Source organism: Musa acuminata, chromosome BXJ1-8, assembly GCF_036884655.1.
Source record: "Musa acuminata AAA Group cultivar baxijiao chromosome BXJ1-8, Cavendish_Baxijiao_AAA, whole genome shotgun sequence".
Taxonomy (NCBI): Eukaryota; Viridiplantae; Streptophyta; class Magnoliopsida; order Zingiberales; family Musaceae; genus Musa; species Musa acuminata.
Window position 1 is genome coordinate 37893433 of NC_088334.1, and position 23788 is coordinate 37917220.

A 23788-nucleotide genomic window follows, 5' to 3' on the forward strand; every position below is an offset into this window, starting at 1 on the left:
AACACATTAAAGTTGGACTTCTCCTTTTTGTTGATGACAAAAGGGGATAAGTATGATGTTATGCATAAGTTTATGCATATGTTCATGATGACGTGTTGCAAGTATTCATGATGAATATTGCAATAACTTAAATTCAGTTTGAATTCAAGGGTCTATCGATATGGCATATTGATAGGGGGAGTTTGTTTAAACTCTGGGAGTTAAGTTTAACTCTGTCATCAATTGGTTGTCATCATCAAAAAGGGGGAGATTGTTGAATCTCGTATTTTGATGATGAAACCAATTGATAATTGCGTTTATGTTTTAATCTGCGTTTTGAGTGACGCAGGATGCTTCGATCAGGATGAGACAATTAAAGCAGGAAAAATCATATTGTGCCGAAGGAACATGTCAGAAGATTGGACATCAAGCCGATGGATCGTCGACATATCGACAGAAGGCTTCGGGCCGTGGACTCGAGCATCGAGCCAAGAAGAGTGGGTATTATGCTAAGGATATCGGAGTTGCAGAGTCAACTGGCCGATTGGGCAATAGGCCGCAAGAGAAAACGATGCGCCGAATAATCGGACGAAGCGTCGAGAAACCAATGACATGCCAAACAACTTGGTTAATTGCTTAGGATTAATTATCTCGATCGAAGTTTTGTTTTATATATGCAGGATTAACTACGATGGAAGTAAGATATGCAATAGGAGTTGCGCCGGAGTCAAGACTATGATCACGTTGGGAGTTCGAGAGTTCGATGGAAGTCCAGACGGTCGTCGGAGGTTCTATGGGAATAAATCCGAGAAGTCCAGGAGCTTACCAAAGAAGCTCGTCGAAACTCACCAAGTAGATCATCGCAAGTCCAGGAGTTTGCCGAAAGTCTGTCGGAGCATCGCCGAAAGTTTGACGGATGTTCGTCGGAAGTTCGCCGGAAGCTCGCTGGAAGAAGCGATTGACGCACCGGAGCAAGTTGCAGTAAAAGTCTTAAGAAATATCATAGTTAGCATGTAGATTAAGTTAGGAATGGGAGATGATCCCATTAACTTAATCTGGGGGCAATTGAGCCCTTGATAGACCCAAATTGGGCCGAATGGATCAACCTATTCGGACCAGAATTCCTGCCAGGCGGTGGCACCGCCCAGGAGACAGTCTCCCAGGAAATCTGGGCGGTGAAACCGCCCCAGTCAGGCGGTGGCACCACTTGGGCTTAGTCTCCGAGCGAGACTGGGCGATGCAACCGCCCCTGTCAAGCGGTGGCACCGCCCAGAGGCTCAGTCTCTGAGCTGCCAGGCGGTTGTACCGCCCCAGTCAGGAGGTAGTACCGCCAGGATCCCGAAAATCCGGGAAAAGATACTTTTGAGCTCCAAATTCAAACCAGATTGGGGCCTATATAAACCTCACCCTTTCCTGCGTGAAAGGGCAACCAAAGACACCGAAAATCCAATCTTACTCTGTAATTTTTAGAGCGCAAAAGTGTTGTAAAGGCTAGAAGTTCTCCTCCCTCTTTTCTTCCAAGTTTTGAGCTTTCAAGAGAGGAGAGAAATTTTGTAAGGGTTGTCACCTAAGCCCATCAAAAGGAGTGAAACTGTAAAAGGGTGGTTGGCCTTCGCCTATTGAAGGAAGGCCTCTAGTGGACGTTAGTGACCTCATCGAAAGAGGAAGCCAAAAGTGGATGTAGGTCAAGATTGACCGAACCACTCTAAATCTCGGTTTGCATTTACTTTCTGTTCTCTATCTTAACTGCAAACTTCCTCCATAGCTTTACTTTCACTGCACTTTGCCTGATCTAAGTTAAAGCAATTTCTAAATCGGCTTTTATGTCGAAATCGTTTTTATCATACGAACGTCATTTTAAATCGTTGAAAGTTTTTCGCTGCACTAGTTTACCCCCCCCCCCCCCCCCTCTTTGTTCCGACTTGTTCCTAACAAAGGGTAGGTAAAATTATGCATGGTTGCAATTTTATAGTGACTCAATCTTTTCTACCTATGTCCACTCTCGATTCCTCTTCCCACGAGGCTATTGGTTTTCACTATCGATCTTATTTCTAATTGGTGAAGATCAACTACTCTTGTTATTATTTTTTCCTTTTTCAGGCTAAGGAGATAACCTTCATGCTCTCCTTTTACATAAGATCTCTCACCTCTTATAACTTAGAATTATAATCAAACTCAAGAGGAAGAGGAGACTCAAGCTATACTTAAGATAAGAGTTTATAATACTTTTTTTTCTTAGGAATAGATACTCCATCAACTAAGCCTAATTAGGGTATTTATAGGCCCCAAAAGGCTTTAGAAATGGAGTTAAAATTTTAAATTCTTAAAATTTCGGGGTATTAACGGTACTACTACAAGCACTAGGTGGTTCTATTATTGTAACTAAGTGAAAAATAGGAGTTTTGGTGGTACTACCATTGGCCTAGGCGATACTACCATCACCTTAGGTGGTACTACCATCAGGTGGTACCATCGTTGAAAATATCATAAAAGCATAAACAATACTTTTCGACTGACTCGGGCTATACAACTACTTAGCCTAGTGGTACCACTACCCAGGTCTGGTTTAGGCCATCGATTTAGCCTTCTAACAGGTCTAATTTGGTCCTTGTTTAAGCTCAATGGCTTCCTTGACAAGTTCATATGGTTTCGGCCCAATACCAACTCAAATTGACCTATAATGACCTTGATCAAGACTTTAACAAATCAACCATGCATATGTCACATTAACGAAACTTTCGACATGATGTATGTTATTCTGGTACGTCGACTTTCCCACGATATCCAATCTTCCAACATAATATCTGATTCTTCTAACATGATTCCTAAACCTACAGTACGAAGTCTAATCTCTAACATGTTTACTAATCCTTCGGCTTGACATCCAATTTTTGGCATGATAATTTTTTAATGTAATGTCCGACTTTTCTTCTCGATAGTTGGCCCTTCGATAATCCAAGTGTGTGATCGAAGTATTTCTTGCATCACTTATTTCAAAAATATATTTAGTCTAATAAACTCATTAATTAGTTTTATCATCAAAATCAAAGATTCAACATGATCCACCTCATTAACTGTATGCTCATCCCAATCTTACAACATCAGTTATCATTTAAATGACTATTTTATAAAACCTCAAACTTTTAAAAATTAAAAATATTTGATTGCTTATATTATCCCTAGTTGTGCCCCTATACTTTACGTAAATTAGCACTAAGATCTAGGTCATGCATCTTCATTAGGTACTCCCTTGAATATAATATTTTTCAGTGCTTTGATCTTAAAACTCATAAGGTATATGTATCACATCATATTATTTTTATTAAGTTCATATTTGTCTTTCAAATATGAGCTACTACAATAACCATCTATTATTTTTATTAAGGTATATGTGTACCTCAAATCCCCTCAAGCACACGTCTTACCACATTAGCCAGTAGTTCTCCTCTAGACGTACTCACTTATTACTCTAGTTCAGCAGCATCTTATCCCTTTTACAATTTCAACATCCACCTCTCCACTAACTCACTATGTAATATCTAATAAAGCAACACTCTTAGCACCATAAATGATATCTTTATCCTTTCCTCATCCAAGTGATACCGAAGTGCATTAACCTAATCAGATACATATCACTAACTCTTTACCAATTCTCATATCATCAAAAAATCCAATAATACGATCGAGCCCAAACATCACATCATAATTATGCTCTAAAAATGGTATGTTTAAACTATGTCAAATCCTTAATCTTCATACTATCACAAGCTCTCTACCCTGCCCTACTAAACCCACAAAGATCGCCCTAGCTTAAAAATCTTCACACTAGCATAAAGCCATATGTGAAAAAATATGATGTCCTACTTTACAATGTCAGATGGATCCTTATATTATCTCATCTCACACAAAATATCATCGGGTGTAAGTGAATCTTTTGAATTAAGTGTAACATAAATGGATGCATTGCTAGATACAAAAGACATCTAGTGGCTAAAGGGTTTTATTAACTATCAAATATTGATTTCATAAAAACCCTCAGTCTAGTTATTAAATCGATAATAATTTGACTTATTCTGAGTTTGGGTATCACTCAAGGCTGACATATATGTTAGTTAGATATTAATAATGCTTTCTTACAAAGGATCTTAACTGAAGATGTCTTTATGTAGTAACACATTAACTTTATCCATCTTCAATGTTCAAGCTATATTTTGTAAACTACGAAAAGCTACTCATGGACTTTGTCAAGCTCCAAGAGCCTAGTATACCAAACTTAGCTCATTTTTTATGTTAGTCGACTTTACCAACTCTAAATACGATGGCTCTTTATTCTTAAGAGATGTACTATATATCTATTAGTTTATGTAAATGATATTATCATCATAGATAATAATTTCAAGAAGATCAAATAATTCTATAAGCAATTGGTAAATTGATTTTCCATCAAAGATCTAGCAACCTTAAACTATTTTCTAGGAATGAAAGCAATGTTTACATCTTTTGAACTTTTTTTATCTCAAAAAATATATATTCGAGATCTATTATCAAAGATAAATATATAGAATGCTAAAGAAGTTATCGCCCTATTATACTCCACTAAGTCACTCAAGCTATAAAATGACAACCCTGCTATGCTACAGATCCCACTCAATATAGATAAATACTTGATTCCTTGTAGTATTTGTCTTTTATATGTCTAGACATTTTATTTACGGTTAGTAAATTATCATAATTTATGCACTGACTCTCTACTATACATTGGTTAGTACTAAAACGTATCCTATGATATCTTAAAGAAACTCTCAAGTATAAACTTATTCGTAAATACTCATTTCTTTATCTTTATATCTTTGTTGATTGGGCAAGCAATATTGATGACAAAACATCTATATTAATGTATATTAGCTTCCTTGGAATAAATATGACTAATTTGAGTTCCAAGAAATATAATACACCTGCAAGATCAACCACTAAAATTGAATATCGAGTTATTAGCACCACTACTATAGAAGTCAACTAGATCATCAATCTATTATACGAATTTGGCATCACCTCTTAATTCACTCTAATAATATACTATAGTAATATCAGTGCCACTTACCTATACTCTAACCTTGTGTTCTACTCTCCATGAAATACAATGTCATCAACTTTCACTTTGTCAAAGATAAAATTGTCAAACATCAATTACGTGCTTCTCACATCTATACTTCTGACCAACTAGTGGATTCCCTCACAAAACCTCTCACTCGTATAATATTTCAATCACATCGTTTCAATATTAATAATTTTTAACGAAAGTTCAATCTTACGGGAGAACGATAGAGGACCGTGATAAAGACAAATATGCAATAACAACTTTGTATTCATTATATGTTTAAATCCTTAATCAATCTATAATTTAAAAATCAATCACTATGATATATATTTTTATATATATGAACATAATTTAAATATATAATTAAAAAATTAATTTTATATAAATATACATTACCTTAATAAATAAAATCATTATCACTTTTATAATAAATTCTTTAATTTCACCGGGCTGCAGTACTAACTTTGCTTTCCGGTTCCTCTGGCCTCATGGCGTCCATGAGTCTTTTGGACATGGATGGTAAAGAGCAAGCAACCGCAGTCGCTCGTAAGTAAAATACATTTAATGGAGGAGGAAAAGTTGAAGACACTTCACATGTGGTGCATTAAAGACCAACTTGTTTTCTAAGGCTGATCTTTACCTGGATCCTTTTCTTCCTTCCTGTGAATGTTCATGAACTGCAAAGTTGCAGCATCCAAATTCCAATCTATGTAATGTAATCAATACACCATCTACAAACAAAGGTCCATTATTTCTCTTCCTTTACTCTTTCCTGTTGAATCATCATCGTTATAGTTGTGAGGATGCATTGTCCCTAAAAATGATCGTAATTGCTGTCAAAAGTTTTAGATCAATTATTATATTTGTTTCTGCAACTTGAGCAGAGACAAGCATTGGAGATTTGGTGGCTGAAACTCCAAGAACAGTAAAACTACTCTCATATGATTGATGTGACCAATGAGTCCATGCACACCAAGTAATTTACACTTGTTTTCAACCAAAACAACAGGAGAAATTAGTGTGATCAGTTCAAGCAAACACCAAAGAAGACGTCAAACACGTCCCCTTAGAACAAGAATTGATCACATGCATCATCACCTGGCGCCATGTCTGGAAGGCTCTCTTGCCCATGTCCGACACTTTCATCAAACAACCATGACTCGAGCAACGACAACGGTGTTCGGGTCTCCGCCGTAGACTCGTTGATCCCAAACAGTGACTCGAGCGGTTCCGGCGACATGGAGCAGCCGGAAGCACTCGAGGCCGAAGCAACGCCGGGCTTCGGTGAGCCCCTCAACCATCCTTCAAGAAGTCGAGATATGTTCTCGGTGCTCGATGCGTAGGTCGAAGGCCTGATGTTGAAGTTGTACTCAGCCGAGGAGGCCATCGAATCAGGTAGGTCATCGGACTTCTCCATGGACAAGGCCTCGCTCAGAGCCCGCTTCGCCATGTGGATGTCGGTTTGGAGACACCTCTCCCACTGACCTTTGGGGATGGAACGGCAGCTCGGGCGCCTACTGCTCGTTTGTCGATCATTGCCAGTTCCAAGCTTCTTCTTCAGATGTGTATTCCAGTAGTTCTTGATGTCATTATCTGTCCTCTCCGGTAGATACGAAGCTATAGCTGCCCACCTGCATTCCAATAACATCGATGTCATCAATCAGTAGCCAGAACGAAGTCATGATTCATGTCATCTCTTCGTATTAAGGCTTCAAATCAATTACCTGTTGCCTAGAAGAGCTTGGAGATGGATTATAAGCTTCTCCTCCTGATCAGTGAAGTTCCCACGCTTGATCCCAGGCCTGAGGTAGTTTGTCCACCTGAGCCTGCAGCTCTTGCTGCATCTAATTAGCCCTGCCAAGGAAAGAAGACGATCTAAGTCGAATCAAGTATTCAGATCACAAGACTAGAAGAACGAAAAGGCTCACCAGTATTGGTAGGAACAGCCTTCCAATTCCCTGGACCATGCTCTTGGATGTAGGAGACCAAGACTATGTCCTCTTCTGGTGTCCAAGGTCCTTTCTTCACACCATCTCGGTCACAGCGTGGTGGTGGTCTGCCCATCTCACTCCTCTCTTAACCTTTTCCTTGAGAACGAAAACAAACAAAGAGTCTCTTCGCCACCTTTTGCTCCTTTTCTCCAATGTAGCTCAAAAGACAAAGACAACTATCTTCCAAGCTCTCCACAGGTATATACACACACCCGCTGACCCTCACAAAGACTTTGGCTGCATCAATCGTCAAAAGAAGACAGCAAGGTGCATTTACTCAGCGGTATCCACGGAAGTCGGCTTGAGGGAGGTATCCACACACTACCGCGTGCATTCAATGTGGTTGCACCGGGAAGAACCCTAATCTGACTTCTCTACTGCTTCGGATGTCGGTATCAACTACTAAAGCTTTTGTTACTGCTTACTGGCAATGGAGTTCAGGTTTTGATGGCGCAGAAAAAAACATGCAAACTCTACTTAGCCCTTGCTAGTCTCTCTTCTCATGCAAACCCCAAGAAGTCGTGTAGGTTGAACACTTGATGATGGATAGAAGTAGATGCAGCATTTAGATGGCCATCTCTTCATGTAAAATAGTGCTAGAACACAGACGCGGCAAGTCTTCACTGACACTTCCCTGACCTTCTTCAAGTGAGTTACTGTTGTTAGGAAGACTCCCAAACAGCAAGGAAGAGCAAAGGTCAACTCACAAGTGTCAGAATCAAATTAATGTTCTCTCTGGATGAATATTTATTCTTTTATTTAAAGAAGCTCAAAAACTGAGGCAATATATATTTGTTAATGTGGCTCTTTTTTTTATGATACTCAAAATGATTTCTTTTTCTTTTACTTATTTAAGTGGAAGAATATGAGACAAACTATTAGGAATAGGAAGAGAGAAGGCTAAACTAAATATTTTTAATTATACTAATTTTTAATAAAACTCAATATCATTAAAAGATCCATATTGTTGTTCCCAATTTATTTAGTATATTTCAACTAATTATTTTTGTAAATTCAAGCTTAAGAAAACATGCATGAAAAACCAATGACCTAAACTTGTAAATTGCAATATGGATTTCATAATTCCCCATTGGATAAAATCTCTGTCTTCATGATCACCAAACTCAACTTAGTCTGTGATCAACAAAGGCTTAAAGGTGTGGTGATAGGGGGAAAGAATGTTCACCTTCGATCATAACTTGGAACATAATCTTCTAGTCGGTAGAAGAAAAATATTCTCAATTGTCAATAATCAATCGTCACATCAACATCGATTAACAAAAAAATATTTTTATGTTATGTGGAATATTTTCTGAACCATTAGTAGTCAAATTCAAATTGACTATAAAGCAACATGAAATGCTCCTCTTGACTCAGGACTAACTTAATCATCCAATAAATTATATTGAGAATTTACACCCAAAATAGCAGCTATATTTGAGCATAAGTTAGATCTTACATTGGACATTAAATGCATGCCACAATTAACTTTAAATTCTCCTTTTATATATGAGAGAGATTATAAAAGGCTCAAGTTTAAATATGGATTAAGTTAAGAGAGAATCTTAATTTATATATTATATTATTTTTATATAACAAAGGATTTGAGTTAAGCATTGGATCACATATGTCTTATTTTTTCTTTTTTTTATTATTATATTTTATGGTTGATTTGATGAATGTATGAATGAATAATCTTCTCAGTTGATGCTTAGAGAAGAAACTCATTCCAAGCCCTATTTCAAGTGGCCGCCAATACCACGAGATTCATTTGTGGGCTTGAGGCCCATTTTAAATGGCTTAAATGTGGGCTTACGGCCCATTTATCCCTTCAGACTATGGCTTCGTCCACCTCGGAAGTTTTAGCTCTCAACTTTTAGGGCGAGCAGCCTGAAACCCTTCCTCCTCCCTCGGGGTCGCGGAACCTCGACTATGGCGGAAGAGCTCCCGGGTAGCAACCCCCAACATGCCAAAGGCGACGAGGCTGCCGAAGAAGACATGGAAGTCGAGACGAGCCCCGTCCAGGACCAGCCCGACGGTGCCGAGAATGCGGCGGTTAATGGTGGTGGCGGCTCGAAGAGGGGAAGACAGAAGGAAGCGGCGGCCGAGGGACTCGAGGAAGGCGCTGTCTCGAAGAAGCCGAAGGTTTTCAAGAAGAGATCCTTTGAGGAAGAAAGGATGGAGAAAGTTGAAGGGAAGGGAGAAGGAGGAGCTGATATGGAGGAGGGAGGCGGTGAGGACGAGGAGTTCGAAGGTGACAAGGCGAGATCATTTGATGAAGAAAGGATGGAGAAGCTTGATGGGAAGGGAGAAAGGGGTGAGGATTCGGAGGGGGGAGACGGTGACGACAAGGAGGCGTTCGTAGGCGACAAGGCGAGATCAGTTGAGGAAGAACGGATGGAAAAAGTTGAAGGGAAGGGAGAGGGGGCAGAGGATTTGGAGGGAGGCGGTGACGACGAGAAAGAGTTCAAAGGAGAAGAAGAAGAAGGGGGAGGGGATTTGGAGGAGGGAAGAGGTGACGTTGAGAAGGAAACCTCCGGCGTGAGTGTCGGCCCGAAGGTCTTTACCTCCTCTGTCGAGATGTTCGAGTACTTCTTCAAGTTGCTCCATTCCTGGTCACCAAATCTTGATCTCAACAAGGTCACCTTTTGGCTTTTCTGTCTCCAGCTTTTCCTATTTTTATAGAAATGCGGCTCTCTTTAGTCCGCATTTGCCAAACATGTAGATTAAGTTGATCACATTGCTGTAGAAGATCGAGTTGAATACCCCACAAAACATTGTTATACTCGAAATTTCCAGCACAATATTTTAGGCACCCTATTGTTAGTGTCAAACTCTTTTATCCGATCCAATCAAATTTTCATACTGTTCTATGCCTAGAATTTGTAGGTGGTGCATGACATCTCCTCACATTTGTTTATTTAGTGATTCATTGCTTATCAGTTATGTGGATGTTGCATTTAGGTTATGATTGGATTCTATTCGTAGTCCTTTATTTACTTGAATTATTGCATATATTAGCATCAATTTTACCTGATTTGTGGTGCTGTTGGGGTTTAGCAATCTAGTTTGAGGTTTCTCTATTATTAGTGGGAACTAACTGTTCTTGAATTATGCCAAGGTTTTCTACTATTGTCCTCATTGTCTGGTACAAAATAGTTTAGATTTCGTTAAAAATTTACATGGCTTTTCTGTTCTATCGTTCCTGTTGTCTTTTAGTTTTTATCCACTTACAAGGGACAAATATAATTATTTGACTGTTCGATTGTGTTAATGTAGCAATTATTTTTTTCTGCTAGCACCTACTCGTAGATGATAAATGTTAAGAGGAGAAAAACGCGGTCTAGTCTACTAGATTATGAAGTAAAAGAAAAGCATGTTTGCACTTTGTTGCCGCCTCCTCTTCTTCTGCTTCTCTTCTCTTCTTTGATTCCTCCCCCCTTCCTGATATGGTGCCTACCAACGCACCATATCGACCCGTACCCAACATGGGTCCAGTGCCCGAAATTACAATCCCTAGTTGAGAAGAAATTATTTTACCACTTTTCTTTGCCTTGTTTACTTATTTGTTAGGGCTGCCAATTTGTCTGGATTGGATCAGAAGGCGCTCAACCTGCTTCAGATCTGTCTTTCTGGATCGATTAGTTGGCCAGAAATCAAATCAACCCAAGAAGACACACATCTGGTCAATTAAGTGGGATATACAGAAAATAACACACAATGAACAAAGGTAACTAAAGAAAAATAGTTCTTCAAGGAATTTTCTCTTGCCCTAATAAACATTTAAACTCATTATCACATTTAAGGGCTTACAATCACAGAAATTGAGCAATGAAAATTTGTTCTTGTATTCCTACAAGATCCTCCTATAATAGTACTTTTACATTCTTCAAATATGTTTCTAAGTAGCCTGACATATACCAAACCCATGTATAAGGATGTTTAGACATTATTTTTTCTTTAAATAGGACTTGGAGGTCTTTTTCAGTTGCCTATGTAGATGAAAATGCATTGGCATTCCTTAGTTAAGTAGGACATCAACACTCTTGCCAAAGGAGGCTATGCCTCTCAGTGTTTGTTCCGATCCAAACTCATATGGTTATGGTTATCCTGCCATCTCTTCCAATTAGGACCTGGTCTCATTGCCATGTCAAGTGGTGCCCCAATTGCCAGCAAATCAAGAGTATATTTGGGTAGGGTGATGATGAACATCGTCATGTAATTAAAAGGTGTTGGTTGGACACTCCGTGTTGATCGGATTCTAGGACCCACTGGTAGGTTAGCCCAAGTGATGTGGGACCTAGTAAGGATGAGGACCAGCCCAAGTTGGTTATTAGATCTTGACTTTTGTAAGATTTTCTGGCCTGAGTTTTGACCTCCACGGCTCTACCATAAGGAAAAGATGTCCTCGTCAATTGGATCCAATATGAAGATCAAATCATCGCCATAGGTAAATCGATGATGCTTGAATTACTTAACATGGTCTGTCTATAATCTTTAGAATTGTCTGGTCATGATGATTCCATGTTGGAATCAATGCAGTACAACCCTGGATTGATCTGACATGCATTGGTTAAAAATAAATGTCATGACAAATTTCTCATTCCTATTCTTTAATCAGGTGATTCAGTGGCTACTTTATGTCAGTGCAGTACATAATGAAAAGAAAGACGACTTGTACAGCCCCTTTTTACTTATTTTTTCTGGAAGCTGCTTTCCTTTTGCAACATCAAATGGTCTTGTTACTATTATATTGCATGTTAAGAAAGCATGTCACTCTAATTGGCTTTAGTATTACATCCATCTAAGGTGATTCATGAAAAGAAAGGTGACTAGTACATTCCTTTTTACATATTTTTTGCTGGAATCTGCGTTCTTTTTGCAACATCAAATTTTATTGTGATAATTATACTGTATCATAAGAAAGCATGTCACTCTAATTGGCTTTGGTAGTGGACCATCCATCTAAGGTGATCCTGTTGGTGTTTTTAGTAGTGTTAGGGAAAATTGTGGTACCTCATTTTGCAGTTCTCTCTGTGGTATGCTTACATGTAATTGAGTCCTAGGAAAACAGCTCTCCCACATCATTGGAACTCAAATTGTCATCTCACACTCGACATATTATGCTTTCAGTATGAGCACATGGTGTTGCATGACTTGCTGAATAAGGGGCATCCAGAGCCCACTAAGAAGATTGGAGTAGGTATCCAAGCATTCCAGGTGCGCTACCATCCGGCCTGGAAAAGCAGGTGCTTCTTCGTTGTCCGAGTTGATGAAACAATAGACGACTTCAGCTTCCGTAAATGTGTCGACAACATACTGCCCTTGCCCGACAACATGAAAGCCCGACTGTCATCGGGTGGCAATAAGGTGACGGATCATAAGAAAGCATGGAGCAATCAGAAGGGAGGCCGTGGCAGTAGGGGGCGTGGAGGAAGAGGTGGTGGTGGTCATGGCCGTGGCCGTGGTGGAAAAAAGGGAGGAGGGTTCCGGAAATAAATCTCAGCTGTTTTTGCTCATGGTAGCGGTTGACCTACTTACGTTTGAAAATCTTACCATTTTTGGATTCCCTTGGGTTTTTGAATCGAAATGTTTTTAATCGTGGTTTGTAAATTGGGATGCCTGTCTATCCTGCAATTTAATTCAAGAGCTTCAACGTCTCCCTTAATGATTGATGTTACTTGTAAAGTTCACACGGTTGAAATCCATGGATGAGCGAGTATGATGGGATTTGGATCGGAAATAGTAGAGTTTGAGACACCCATGCATGCAACAAGGGGAACGATGTTGTACATGATGCTGTCTGTATCAAGAAATGGTAATCAGACATGCAAGAGAATTGTTAGGAAAGTCTGTCGAAACATACTGTAACGGTTAGATTAGTTTTTGGCTCTTGTTTTCCGAAAGAGGAAAATATGCTATATTTGTCTTAAAACTGTGAATAGAAGAAGATATGTTGGGATGCTATTCCTAACATCCTCACTTTGTATGTCGATTGAATTGTTAATCGTAATTATTAATATGCCCGACGGGAGTCAATCCCACAATGAGAAAATCCATATCTTGCAGAGACGTCACCTTAAAATCCGTGATTACGTACGTAATCATGGATTTTTAAGCAAACACTAACTTACTCATTCAACAATGATTAAATCATTCTGAATATAGGAAGAACTCTTTGAAATATACTAACGATTGGTGTCACCGTTACCACTCTTAACTTCATCTCTTTTCTTCTTTTTTTTTGTGTTTCTGAAAAATATATATATAAATATATAATAAATAAAATATTTTAAAATCATATTGAGTATAAATAATAATAATAATAATAATAATAATGAGGATTACAATAATAGTTCGTTGTATAAATGGTTGTGAGCTATTAATTCATTCATTCTACTTGGAACATCAAAAACATTTTTGGTGCCTATATTTTCTATTCAAAGTCATTCCGAATCTTAGAATAAGGTTATCCGACGTGATTTTAAGTATTCGGATCCACCTATATAAAAAGGATCCGACCCGTTATCTATCCTTCGCTTCGTTGGTCTCCCACGTGCGGAAAGCGATCTTGGTTCTTACGCTAAGCCTTTCCCACCTCTGCTTTGCTTCCCATTCTCTCTCCTCTCCTCTCCGAGCCGATCCGAAAGGGGATTGATGGTTTTGGTCACTCGATTCAGGGTCTGAATCTGTGCGGATCATTCCTCTCGGAATCCTATCTGACGGAATCCATGGAGTCCTCCGCGCCGCAGCGGTTCGACATCTTCCGAGTGTTCTCAAGATACTGCGGTGAGTGGGGAAGAAGAACCTTGTTGTCGTTTGGATGCGTCTTAAGGGTTGCATTTTCCTTGTTGACAGCTTTGATTTTTGTTTTTTCGTTTGTTATCTGGCGTTGTAATTTGGGGAAAAGTTGCCTTTTGTTGTTTTTGAGCATTATCGCTTATTGATGCGTAAAATTTTGTCTTTCTTATTTCGGATGGATTTATTTTTTGTATTTTGTTTCCTTTTTTTATCTCTTTTCCGGGCAAGAAGACTGTTTGGAGAATCAGGAATTCAATTGAGTGCTTCTGTGTTGATTGAATAGGACGAAGCGTGAGAAGAGATGAACTAGTGTTGGTTGGCTATGTTGTTGGGATGAACTCTGTTTTGATCTGGAAATTTTTTTTTTATCACCTTGTTCTGGTGGTGATATACTGGACCCACTTATCAAGATTGAGGATGCGAAATCTCATCTTATATATTTTTTTAAGGTGTCAATTAATGTGCTCGAGGTGCTGGGATTATAATCCGCCTTTGTCACTTATCCTTTGCAAAAAAAAGAGAAAAAAAATTATTCTGGATGGGTCGGATATTATTCTTTTCAAAATTATTGGATACAAGTGGAGTGGTTATATGGTATGTTTGTTTGAATATATATTCTCAGCTAAGTTGGTGTTTCATTCTTGAGCTTTATAACCCGTTTATTGCAATCTTCTCGAATATTAGAAGATTACTTTTTTTTCTTTGCATGAAAATTTTGGTGGCAGATTTGCTTATGTAAGTGGTTCTTTTTTGGTGCTGTGTTCTCTCACGTTTAAATCTCAAAGAAAGATTTTTATTTAAGAAGCTGTGAATTATTGAATGTGCAAAGCAAGAAGAAAATTGGATTCCTGAGTATCTTTGGTCATAATCTTCTCGGGCGTTTTGTGGATTATGAGTTCTGATTGTTTTGTGCAACTCAAGATAATTACTTCTTAACTGTTTCTTCTTTTAATAATGTGGACATTGCAACATTTTTATGTAGATATTGTGTCAAGAAATCATCTTTCAAGCTCAAAGGAATTGTTAGCTACGCTTTTGACCTCTCTGGAGTACAGTGTGCTAACAAGGTTTGGCTCTTTGGGATGCTTAAGACTTTGAAAACCAAATTCATGTCATATTTATATGCACTTTTTTGATAATTTTGAAGAGCTAATATGTTGAAGGTATTTTGTTTCATGTCTCATATCTACTAATAAATTAACATGTTAATTTGAGATGCATTTGTGAAATTCTTGTGAACCCGCTCCATAAAACAAGGCACCAAATACCATGCTGATGACCCAAAAGCAGAATCAAAGGAATCACAATTACCTCTAGTAGTCAATTTGCATCGGTAATCATTGTTGCATGTTTTTAAAGTTGACAAATTCTGTTTGGCAAAACTCATTCTTGATCCCACTATACAGAATTGAACATAAGATCGATACTGAAAACTTGCATATGCTTCAGCTTTGACTTCACGATCATGTGGACCTACTATGTTTCAATCACTCCCATACTTTCTGACCATTTATGAGTATATTTGTTCCATGTGGTATCTTGAAAGTTTTCTTGAAATTCTCTATCCTGTTCATAATACTTGCTTCGGTCAACCAAGCTTCCATGTTCTTGATATTTCATCCTTAGAGGATCAGTCACTCATCCATAATATGATTAAAACATTTGGTATATTAAACCTCTCCTTTGATGCTTCAGTTATTGCAAGATTTAATTTTTTTAATTTCTAACTTAAGCATTCCAAGAATAAACAATTTTGGAGTATCTTATGTGATGTTCCTTCGTAAATTCTCATACCTTTCTATCTCAAAGTCAAAGATATATGTAAATCATTCATTTGACCCTGTCCTTGTGGTTCACTGGCATCATTTGTGTAGAAATGAATCCTAACAGTGTCGGTAGTGATGATCAGATGAAAGATCTAGTTTTCTTTTTTATTTTAATGAGAATATTCTTGAAGAGATGATTTTGCAAAGCTTTTGTGCCTTATGCAGTGTAAATTTCATATTCCTGTAGACTAATTATTTTGTATATGCTTCACTTTCTTTCGTTCTAATAAATTTCTGGTATTTGATTTAGGGAGACATTATTCAATGACACCTACAGGCTTATGTCATGCCTTGATTTGTCTGTGAGTGCTGACTTATAAGTTATATACCCTTTGTCCTGGTATTTTGTTTGTCACTTTCATTATTGGTTTTTGACTATGATTTTGTAGGTTGATTCTCGTCAGTTCAGTTCCTTTTATGATTTCGTCTTCTTCATTTGTCGTGAAAATGGGCAGAAGAATATTAGTAAGCTCATTTTTGTGGATTGTTCTGTATTTAATATTTTGTGTTCTTTACTATGTTTAGCATTATGTGATTTTTTTTCTTATCAGCTGTAAATAAGGCCATAACAGCATGGAGGTTAATTTTGAATGGAAGGTTTCTTATGCTAGATCAATGGTGTAATTTTGTTGAGGTGTGTAAGTACTAAGTATTGTGTGCTTGATCACCATTTACAAGTTACATACAAATTCTAATGTAGTATTTTGGCTGCTTGTTTGGTTGCTCTCAGAGATGGCAATGATTTGATATGTTATTTCATTTCTAAACTATCATCATTCTGTTTCCCAACTTTTAAATTGTAATTGTATACTTTTTCCGCTAAGGGAATGCAGTTATGAATGATGTATATGGCACATCTGTCTGAAGTGAATTTACTAGTGTTAGACATTCTACTGTTTTATATAGCCACTTTTCTCAAAAATATGTATAACAATCACTAAGATAGACCTTTATCGATGCTTCTTTGAGACACCACTGGATTGCCTCTATTTTTCCTAGATGCATTATGAAGATTGCCGGATTCAGTTGTGATTGGTAACTAGAAGCATCTCAATGCATCAATGAAAAACTGTGATGGTAGCTAAGTGAGGATCAATTACTGCAGATCAGGGGTAAAGGATATCCAGTTAAAGGATACACTCTTGGAGTACATAGCACATGCAGAAAACATCCTATAGTTGGTCTTATGATGGTGGTAATGAGATTTCATTTTCTCACTGGAAACAAAGTGGTCAGGGAGATAACTAGAGCCATTGAAAATATGAAACTACAGTAAAACATATAGGTATCGATGCAGATAAGGGTCCAAAGAAAAAACTCTAGAAGCTGAAAAGTAGGTGATAGAACACTACTATGAGGATTATTCTTTGGAGAAGAGAGAATATAATATTATAAATTCTTAGTCTCGTCTTGTAGGAAGAGTCAATCAGGTCAAAAACAACTGTGCAAGATTTGGATGAAATAATCAAAGGAATATATGAAGATAATTTCATATGGGACATAAATTGATTCATAGGTAAATGGCATATAAACTATTTGTGGATACATGTAGAATACAAGAAAAATATATAACTAGATATATAAATGTAGATTCTACCATGTCTTACAATTCCTGTAGTAGCAAATATACAATGTAAAAGTAATATTAGAAGAGTATAATAAACTTGAACTCTGAAGTAAACAGTGAAACTCCAAAGCAAGGATTGAAATTTCGTATCGTACCAAAATTTCGAGACTTATTCGGTACGGTATGATACTGTATACTAAGCGATATATTTCGGTCTATCGCTCGATATATATATATATATATATGTAAACCGCTCAGTTTACCTCTATGCGGGGTGACGTCGCTGAGGCGACGTTGCAAATAAAAAAAATATTACAGGCGACGTCGCCCGAGAAGAGAAGAAAAGAAAAATCTTCGCCTCTCTCCACCTCGCAACGTCGATGCCTCTTCTCCCACGCGCGGATGAGAAGTCGCCGATAGATGAGGAGGAGAGCGGCGATCTCCAGGTTCTCCCTTTTTTTCCTATTTCTTTCTTCCCTTTCTCCCTCTTCTTTCTTCTCCCTCGGTCATCATCGACAATAACGCCTCAATCGACGACGATAATGCCTCAATCAATGCTACCGCTCGGTAGCGGGCAGTCCGCGTACCGATCTGTTGACGGAGTGGTACGTACCGCCTGGTCCGGACGGTATCATTCGATATTGCAGACCTTGCACCAAAGATGGGAATATAGTGCTTTTGAAAAGTAAAAGAAATGAGTTAGTATTCTTTCTGGAATAGTTTAACATAGTGGCTTATTTCTAAGAGTTCTATTTATGTCATTTTATCTAAATTTTCCTTGATTGAGCTCAGAAACACCAACGGCATAATATATCTGAGGATACTTGGCAACAACTCCTGGCTTTCAGCCGATGCGTAAATGAAGATCTTGAAGGCTATGATCCAAAAGGTAATTGTAGACTAGGATCATCTCTTGGTATAATTGTGGCACCATTGCTGCCAAAATGTGTTTCCTATGTGCAATCTGAAGACATCATCAAGCAGGGATAACTTTTTTTAAAATTTTTTTAGGTGCTTGGCCTGTACTCATTGATGATTTTGTTGAGCATATGTTCAGGTTTGTCTTCTTCGCTGACCTGCTATTGATGGTTTCATCTTTTCACATAATGGTACTATTAGTCTAACATCATTTAGTGGAAATTTTCTTTTGCATTTCCATTAAAGCTGTCTGGATTATCTATCTTGACGATGCATTCAAATCACATTGCTGCCCAAGACTGGTGCCTCATGAATTTGGAGATGAGAGTTATTATAAATTTATAATGGACAAGCAGTTCTTCAATTCAAACAAGAGTTTCACATCACAACTATTGTTTTCGATTCATTATGGTTGTAAATAATGGCATAATACATGATCGGACCAGAAATTTCTTTTTTATTCCCCAGTTTTTTTCTTTTTAGTGATTGGAGATGCCTAGTTGATACCATTATGTGGAAAATTTCTTAAACAATTTAAACACTTGAACCCTGGAACTCATTTGTTCTTCTATTGATAGGGTGAATCAAACTACTGGTATATATTGAGGATCAATGCACTGTGACATGATTGATCTTGACTGTTCTAAATTTGGGAGGTCTAACAGAAAAATGAGGCTCATTATCAGGCCTGGCCAAGCTTCTCCTGGATCAGTTTCAGGATTGGCTGGTCTTGTAAACCATTGGTAAAAGAGAACATGAGTACAACGAGTTTTTATTTGAATGTAAATATCTGGGTTCTTGATTTCAATAACAGTATGGAAGGGGCTTACCCTAAATTCCAGTCAAGTGGAGCTAAATATAGACACCACTTCTGTTCTATTTTATATTCTTAGTATGTTTTAGAAGTTAATTTTTGCAGTCTGTGTGGCAATGATGAGGCAGCTGTTTAGATGGTTGAGGTTGTGTATGCTGGTTTTATCTCATGAACTAGTCTTTCGTACATTTGGTCTTATAGGGAAGTTATTGGCTTTTTATAACATTGTTAAGCAGAGGTGCATGAGTCTGGACATAAATTTCTGTTGAAAAAATGATTTTGTAGGAAAATCTAGTACGAGTTTGAAAAATATTCTCATAGAAAACATCATTAGCATGTTCCAGAAGACATATGGGACTCTACATGCAAAGAAATGAAACCGAAGAGTGCATAATGATAAGAAGCCATCAAAGACACTTGTTCATAATGAGATTATGAGATCATAAGATCAGTTGGGAGCAAAATGTCCAATCTTTTATTTGAGCATGATATATGCTAATTTCAGTGTGTAAAATTGGAAGTTGCTTGGTCTTTTTTGTGATATGGTGTCATGATTTTTCGTATGAGTTAGTTTTGAGTCAGCTACTAATGACTTTATCGTGATTCTTAGTTGGCATAACTCAGTTATTTCAGTTTCATGTTTTTCCCTGATTTAAATTTCTCTATTTGTTTTTGTAACAATCAGCTTGCCTGCCTATGCTTGTTTAGATGATTTAAATTCATGATAATTCATGTTCCAAAATGCAGTATCAATCAATCCAATGATTGTGGTGCTCAAGATTTATGCTGCTGTGGTGATGTCGAAGCACAGCCTAGCATATCCAGTACTTTTAGTGGTAATAAGCCCAAACCCTGAGCAGAAGAGCAAGAATATATATATATATATATATATATATATATATATATATATATATATATATATATATATATATATATATATATATCAGATGTCAGAGGTGACAATAACAAACCCCTTTTTTCTGACATGTTTCCATGATTAATCCATTGTTTTGCAGGATTGAATTTGCATCCTGGGTTAAAGCGGAAATATTCTTCTTATTTTGAGAAACATATTGAGCACATTCCAAAATCGATGGAGATATCAAAATGTTCAGACTTTCCAGCACAAACCAAGCGATCAAAGCAGACTTCTTTTCCCCGGCAATCTTGGACATATGGATTCCGATATATCTATGAGCATGGTTGATGGTACATGGGACTACCAAGATGGAATGAATAAACACAATTCACATAATTGTCTTCATCCCTCACTTTGTGCTGTGGAGGATTGCCTGTCCAAAGGTTCAGAAGGATATCTTTCATTTGGCTGCTGTTTTCATTTTGATCAGAAGAACAGGGTTTACTCCTAAACATTTTTCTTGGTCAGAGTCTGAGCTTCAAGTATTTTATGCATCCTTTTGTTACGGTATAAATTCGGGTTTTTTTGTTGTGTGCATCGTATCATCAGATTGTATGTATTAAGCTGGCCAGCAATATATCAACTATCAAGTCATGTGATCTTTTGTTTCTTGACCGACTACTGCGAGTATCAACATATATGATTGGTTGCCATGATTTCTCGGTTCCCTCTTGTTCAGATGACTGCCACCAATATCTAGTATTGTTTATTTGGAATTGGTATGTTCTGTTATCGGGCATGTATCATACTCTTTGTACTAACTAGTAGAGTATGCAGTTTTGGATTATGGTTAATTGCTTGTTCATTGTAGTTCTGCTTTGAATGTCTTCTCAAACCAGCCATGTCTTCAAAGGAAGATTCAGAGTTGTGTTGTAGATAGGATGAGACTGAGATATGATCTTGTACTGTAGTCCTTACTCATATGGCAATGCAGTTATTACATTTTCATGACATTATTATCGTCGGGAAATATAAACTTTTAGTCCATGAGCCATTGATAGTATTGTCATCATCCTATACTGCACTGTATGATTTGGCACCAGAGTGAATGTGAAGAACCTGCACAGGATAGCCAGTGTCATCTTCATTTGCAGGTAAGCAGAGTCTTTCCCCAGACATATTCGCGGTCCAGCCTGCAACCATCAATACAAAATTGCAGTGGTTAGTCTTCCTCCCAAACGTCCATTATCATCAGTGTATAGTTCAAACTTCACCAACTCAAGTTTCATTGTTGTTGTTGCAGTGGAAGTAGAGAAAGAGAATGTTCCTATTTAACCTCCATTTATCATCAGGTAAAGCTCAAGCTCAAACTTCACTGATCTAAGTTTCACTGTTGTTGCAGTGAAGTAGAGAGAGAAGTGAGCTTTCGATTTCCATGGTGGATGTACCTGGAATGCTGTGAACTTGAATGGGGAGACGGTCTGCAATATCCCATCCTTGAACCACCTCTCAGGTTTGTACAGTGCTGCATCAGGTCCCCAGTTGTACTCCATTCTCCCCATGACATAGGGAACATAGGTAACCATGTCACCTGCTTTCACCTTTGTTCCATCTGGTAGAACATCATCCTTCAGAATTCCTTTAGGATCCTGCATTCTCTCACTCACGGTTACATGATGAAGATTGATTGCAAGTTATCTGTGCAGGTTTGCAGGCCATGGAATGGGATCGATCACCTGAGGAACTGCAGGGTACAGTCTGAGAGTCTCTGAGATGCATGCATGGAGGTAAGCCAATCTTCCCATGGAATCATAGCTGAGGAAGCCAGCAAACTGCGTCATCCTGTCATCGAAAGCCTCGACCAGTAGCGCAACACCTTCTTCCTTGGCGCGCTCTTCTTCGAATGCCCTGAGCTCGTCATGGAGCTTCTCGGCCACACCAGGGTGTGTCATCACCATGTAGATGAACCATGACAGCGTCGCCGCCGTCGTGTCTCTTCCTGCGATCACAAAGTTAAGGACCACATCTCTGAGGCTCTTGTCGTCGCTGAAGATGCTGCCGTCGCCCTCGCCGAGCTCGATGAACCTCGACAGCAGATCGTGCTTCATCTGTTGCAGAAGCAAGAACAGAGTTCTAGGATGGCAACCAGATCAAAGCAGGAGAGTATCAGGTCATATTACCTCATCTCCATTTCTCTTGGCTCGTGCAAGCTTGATCTTTGCTTTCCTCCGACGAATAATGTCGTAGGTGAACTCATCGAGGACTTTGATGCTCCGCTGCAGGCGCGCCTCTCCTTGCACGCGAAGAAGCCTTTTGATCCTCCAAAAGGGATCGATGAATCGGTTAGTGACGATGATATTAGCATCATCGAAAGCCTGAGCAAATGCGTTCTCGGGGAGGTCAGCTGCTAGCGTTCCGATCTCGACTCCAAATCCAACCTTGGCGATGGAGTCCAACGTCATCCTCATGAACAGATCCTGCGCCCACAGCAGCTGCAGCTGCATCAGAGCTTCCAAACGCCATGCATGGATGACTCACCGATTACCTGCATGTCGACGTCGCGATCGACCGGAACTTGGCATAGTATTCGTGAGAGCTTCAAAGCATGTTCTCTGAACACACGAGTGCTCAAGTCCCTCAGATTCTTCGACGCGAACTCGAGGCTGGCCGTCTTCCTCTGCGCCCGCCACAGCTCACCGTCCGCATTGAAGATGCCGTCTCCGAGCAGCACATCCATGTAGGATCGATACGCTTCCCCCTTCAATTGCTTGCATCCACATGAGAAAGATTGCAGTGCGAGAAAGTCTTCGGTCCGAAGACTGAGATCACCTTGGGGTAGTTGGCGAAGTTGGTCTTGAGGACATGTTCGACGCTTGCAGGATCGGCGATGTAGGTGTAGGATTTGAACGGCAGCGAGACGGTCACCGTCTTCGATTCCGAGAGGTAGCCGGCGAGCCAGTCGTGCATGCGGTCGTAGTTCTTGAGCTGCTCGATGGTTGATCTGATGACAGGCCATGTCTTGGGGCATCTCTGGTGTCTCTGCTTCCACCTGTGGATGAAGACCCAAGAAAGCAGAAACAGAGCGAGTAGAGAGCAGGTGTGCAGTCCAAACAGGGAAGAAGAAGAAGAAGAAGAAGAAGAAGAAGACGCAGAGGGCAACAGGTTGGATTCTTCCATGGACGCAGATGCTTTTGAGGTTGGGGAGTGTGGGTATATAAGGAAAAGGAAACAGTAGGTGAGGTGTGGGTGACAAGTATCTTGGCATGATCATGGGTTAGATGGTCTCATTCCTTGGGTGTTGTACGCCTAACCAAGAGGAATGAATCAAGCGACGTTGCTGCAGCGATTACCAAGTACGATTCTCTCATCATCATCGATGGTATGTTAGATAGATGATATATCATTTGTCATGATCGATGAATAGAGCCTCGACTCGATATTGGGAGGGTTAGAGGTCTTATTCGCGGCTTCACTCCCATCCCATCCCATCCCATCCCATCCATATTTCTGTTTTACTGTTCTACTTTAATGCTTAATGAATTTTTTTTTTCTTTTGCCAAAAAACTTGAGCTATAAATACACTCGACGAGTTTGGCGGTGCAGTTGGGAACTAGCTATAAAAACTTGAGCTATAAATACACTTGAGCTATTATAAAGACACTCAACTAACTAGTTTGGTTGTGTTTGCTCGGTTCTTGCGATCCACTTTTCCCATGGAAGGATGTGATAGCATCAATTGATATCATTTCTAATAAAAGGACTTGTACTAATAAAAGGACTTCTACTCGAAAGGTGAACCGATAGACACTCGATAGTCATCCACTTTTCGATCCAATGACGTCATTTCAAAGAAAAAGACTTCTACTAAGAATATTATTTTTGAAATTCGGATACACTAATACGATGATACCATACACCAATACAATACCGGTCAT

General features: G+C 38.8%; 3 protein-coding genes and 1 pseudogene across 3 annotated transcripts; 2 read left to right on the forward strand and 2 right to left on the reverse strand.

Moving 5' to 3' along the window:
- Positions 1-6035: 6035 nt before the first annotated feature.
- On the reverse strand, positions 6036-7213 carry LOC135589084 (myb-related protein 306-like). Its single transcript, XM_065081391.1, has 3 exons — positions 7006-7213; positions 6802-6931; positions 6036-6708 (listed from the first exon to the last, which is right to left on the reverse strand). The coding sequence occupies exons 1-3, from the start codon at positions 7139-7141 to the stop codon at positions 6144-6146; spliced, it is 831 nt and encodes a 276-aa protein (XP_064937463.1). The 5' UTR covers positions 7142-7213; the 3' UTR covers positions 6036-6143.
- A 1705-nt stretch (positions 7214-8918) lies between these two features.
- LOC135587778 (protein EMBRYO DEFECTIVE 514-like) lies at positions 8919-12743 on the forward strand. Its single transcript, XM_065079533.1, has 2 exons — positions 8919-9708; positions 12202-12743. Exons 1-2 carry the CDS (start codon positions 9001-9003, stop codon positions 12565-12567), a joined length of 1074 nt encoding a protein of 357 aa, XP_064935605.1. The 5' UTR covers positions 8919-9000; the 3' UTR covers positions 12568-12743.
- Positions 12744-13643: 900 nt separating this feature from the next.
- Positions 13644-20507, forward strand: LOC135587780 (defective in cullin neddylation protein AAR3-like; annotated as a pseudogene).
- A 301-nt stretch (positions 20508-20808) lies between these two features.
- On the reverse strand, positions 20809-23170 carry LOC135587779 (cytochrome P450 704B1-like). The gene is made up of 6 exons (XM_065079534.1): positions 22683-23170; positions 22399-22611; positions 22034-22330; positions 21590-21961; positions 21302-21502; positions 20809-21046 (listed from the first exon to the last, which is right to left on the reverse strand). The coding sequence occupies exons 1-6, from the start codon at positions 23028-23030 to the stop codon at positions 20870-20872; spliced, it is 1608 nt and encodes a 535-aa protein (XP_064935606.1). The 5' UTR covers positions 23031-23170; the 3' UTR covers positions 20809-20869.
- Positions 23171-23788: the final 618 nt, after the last annotated feature.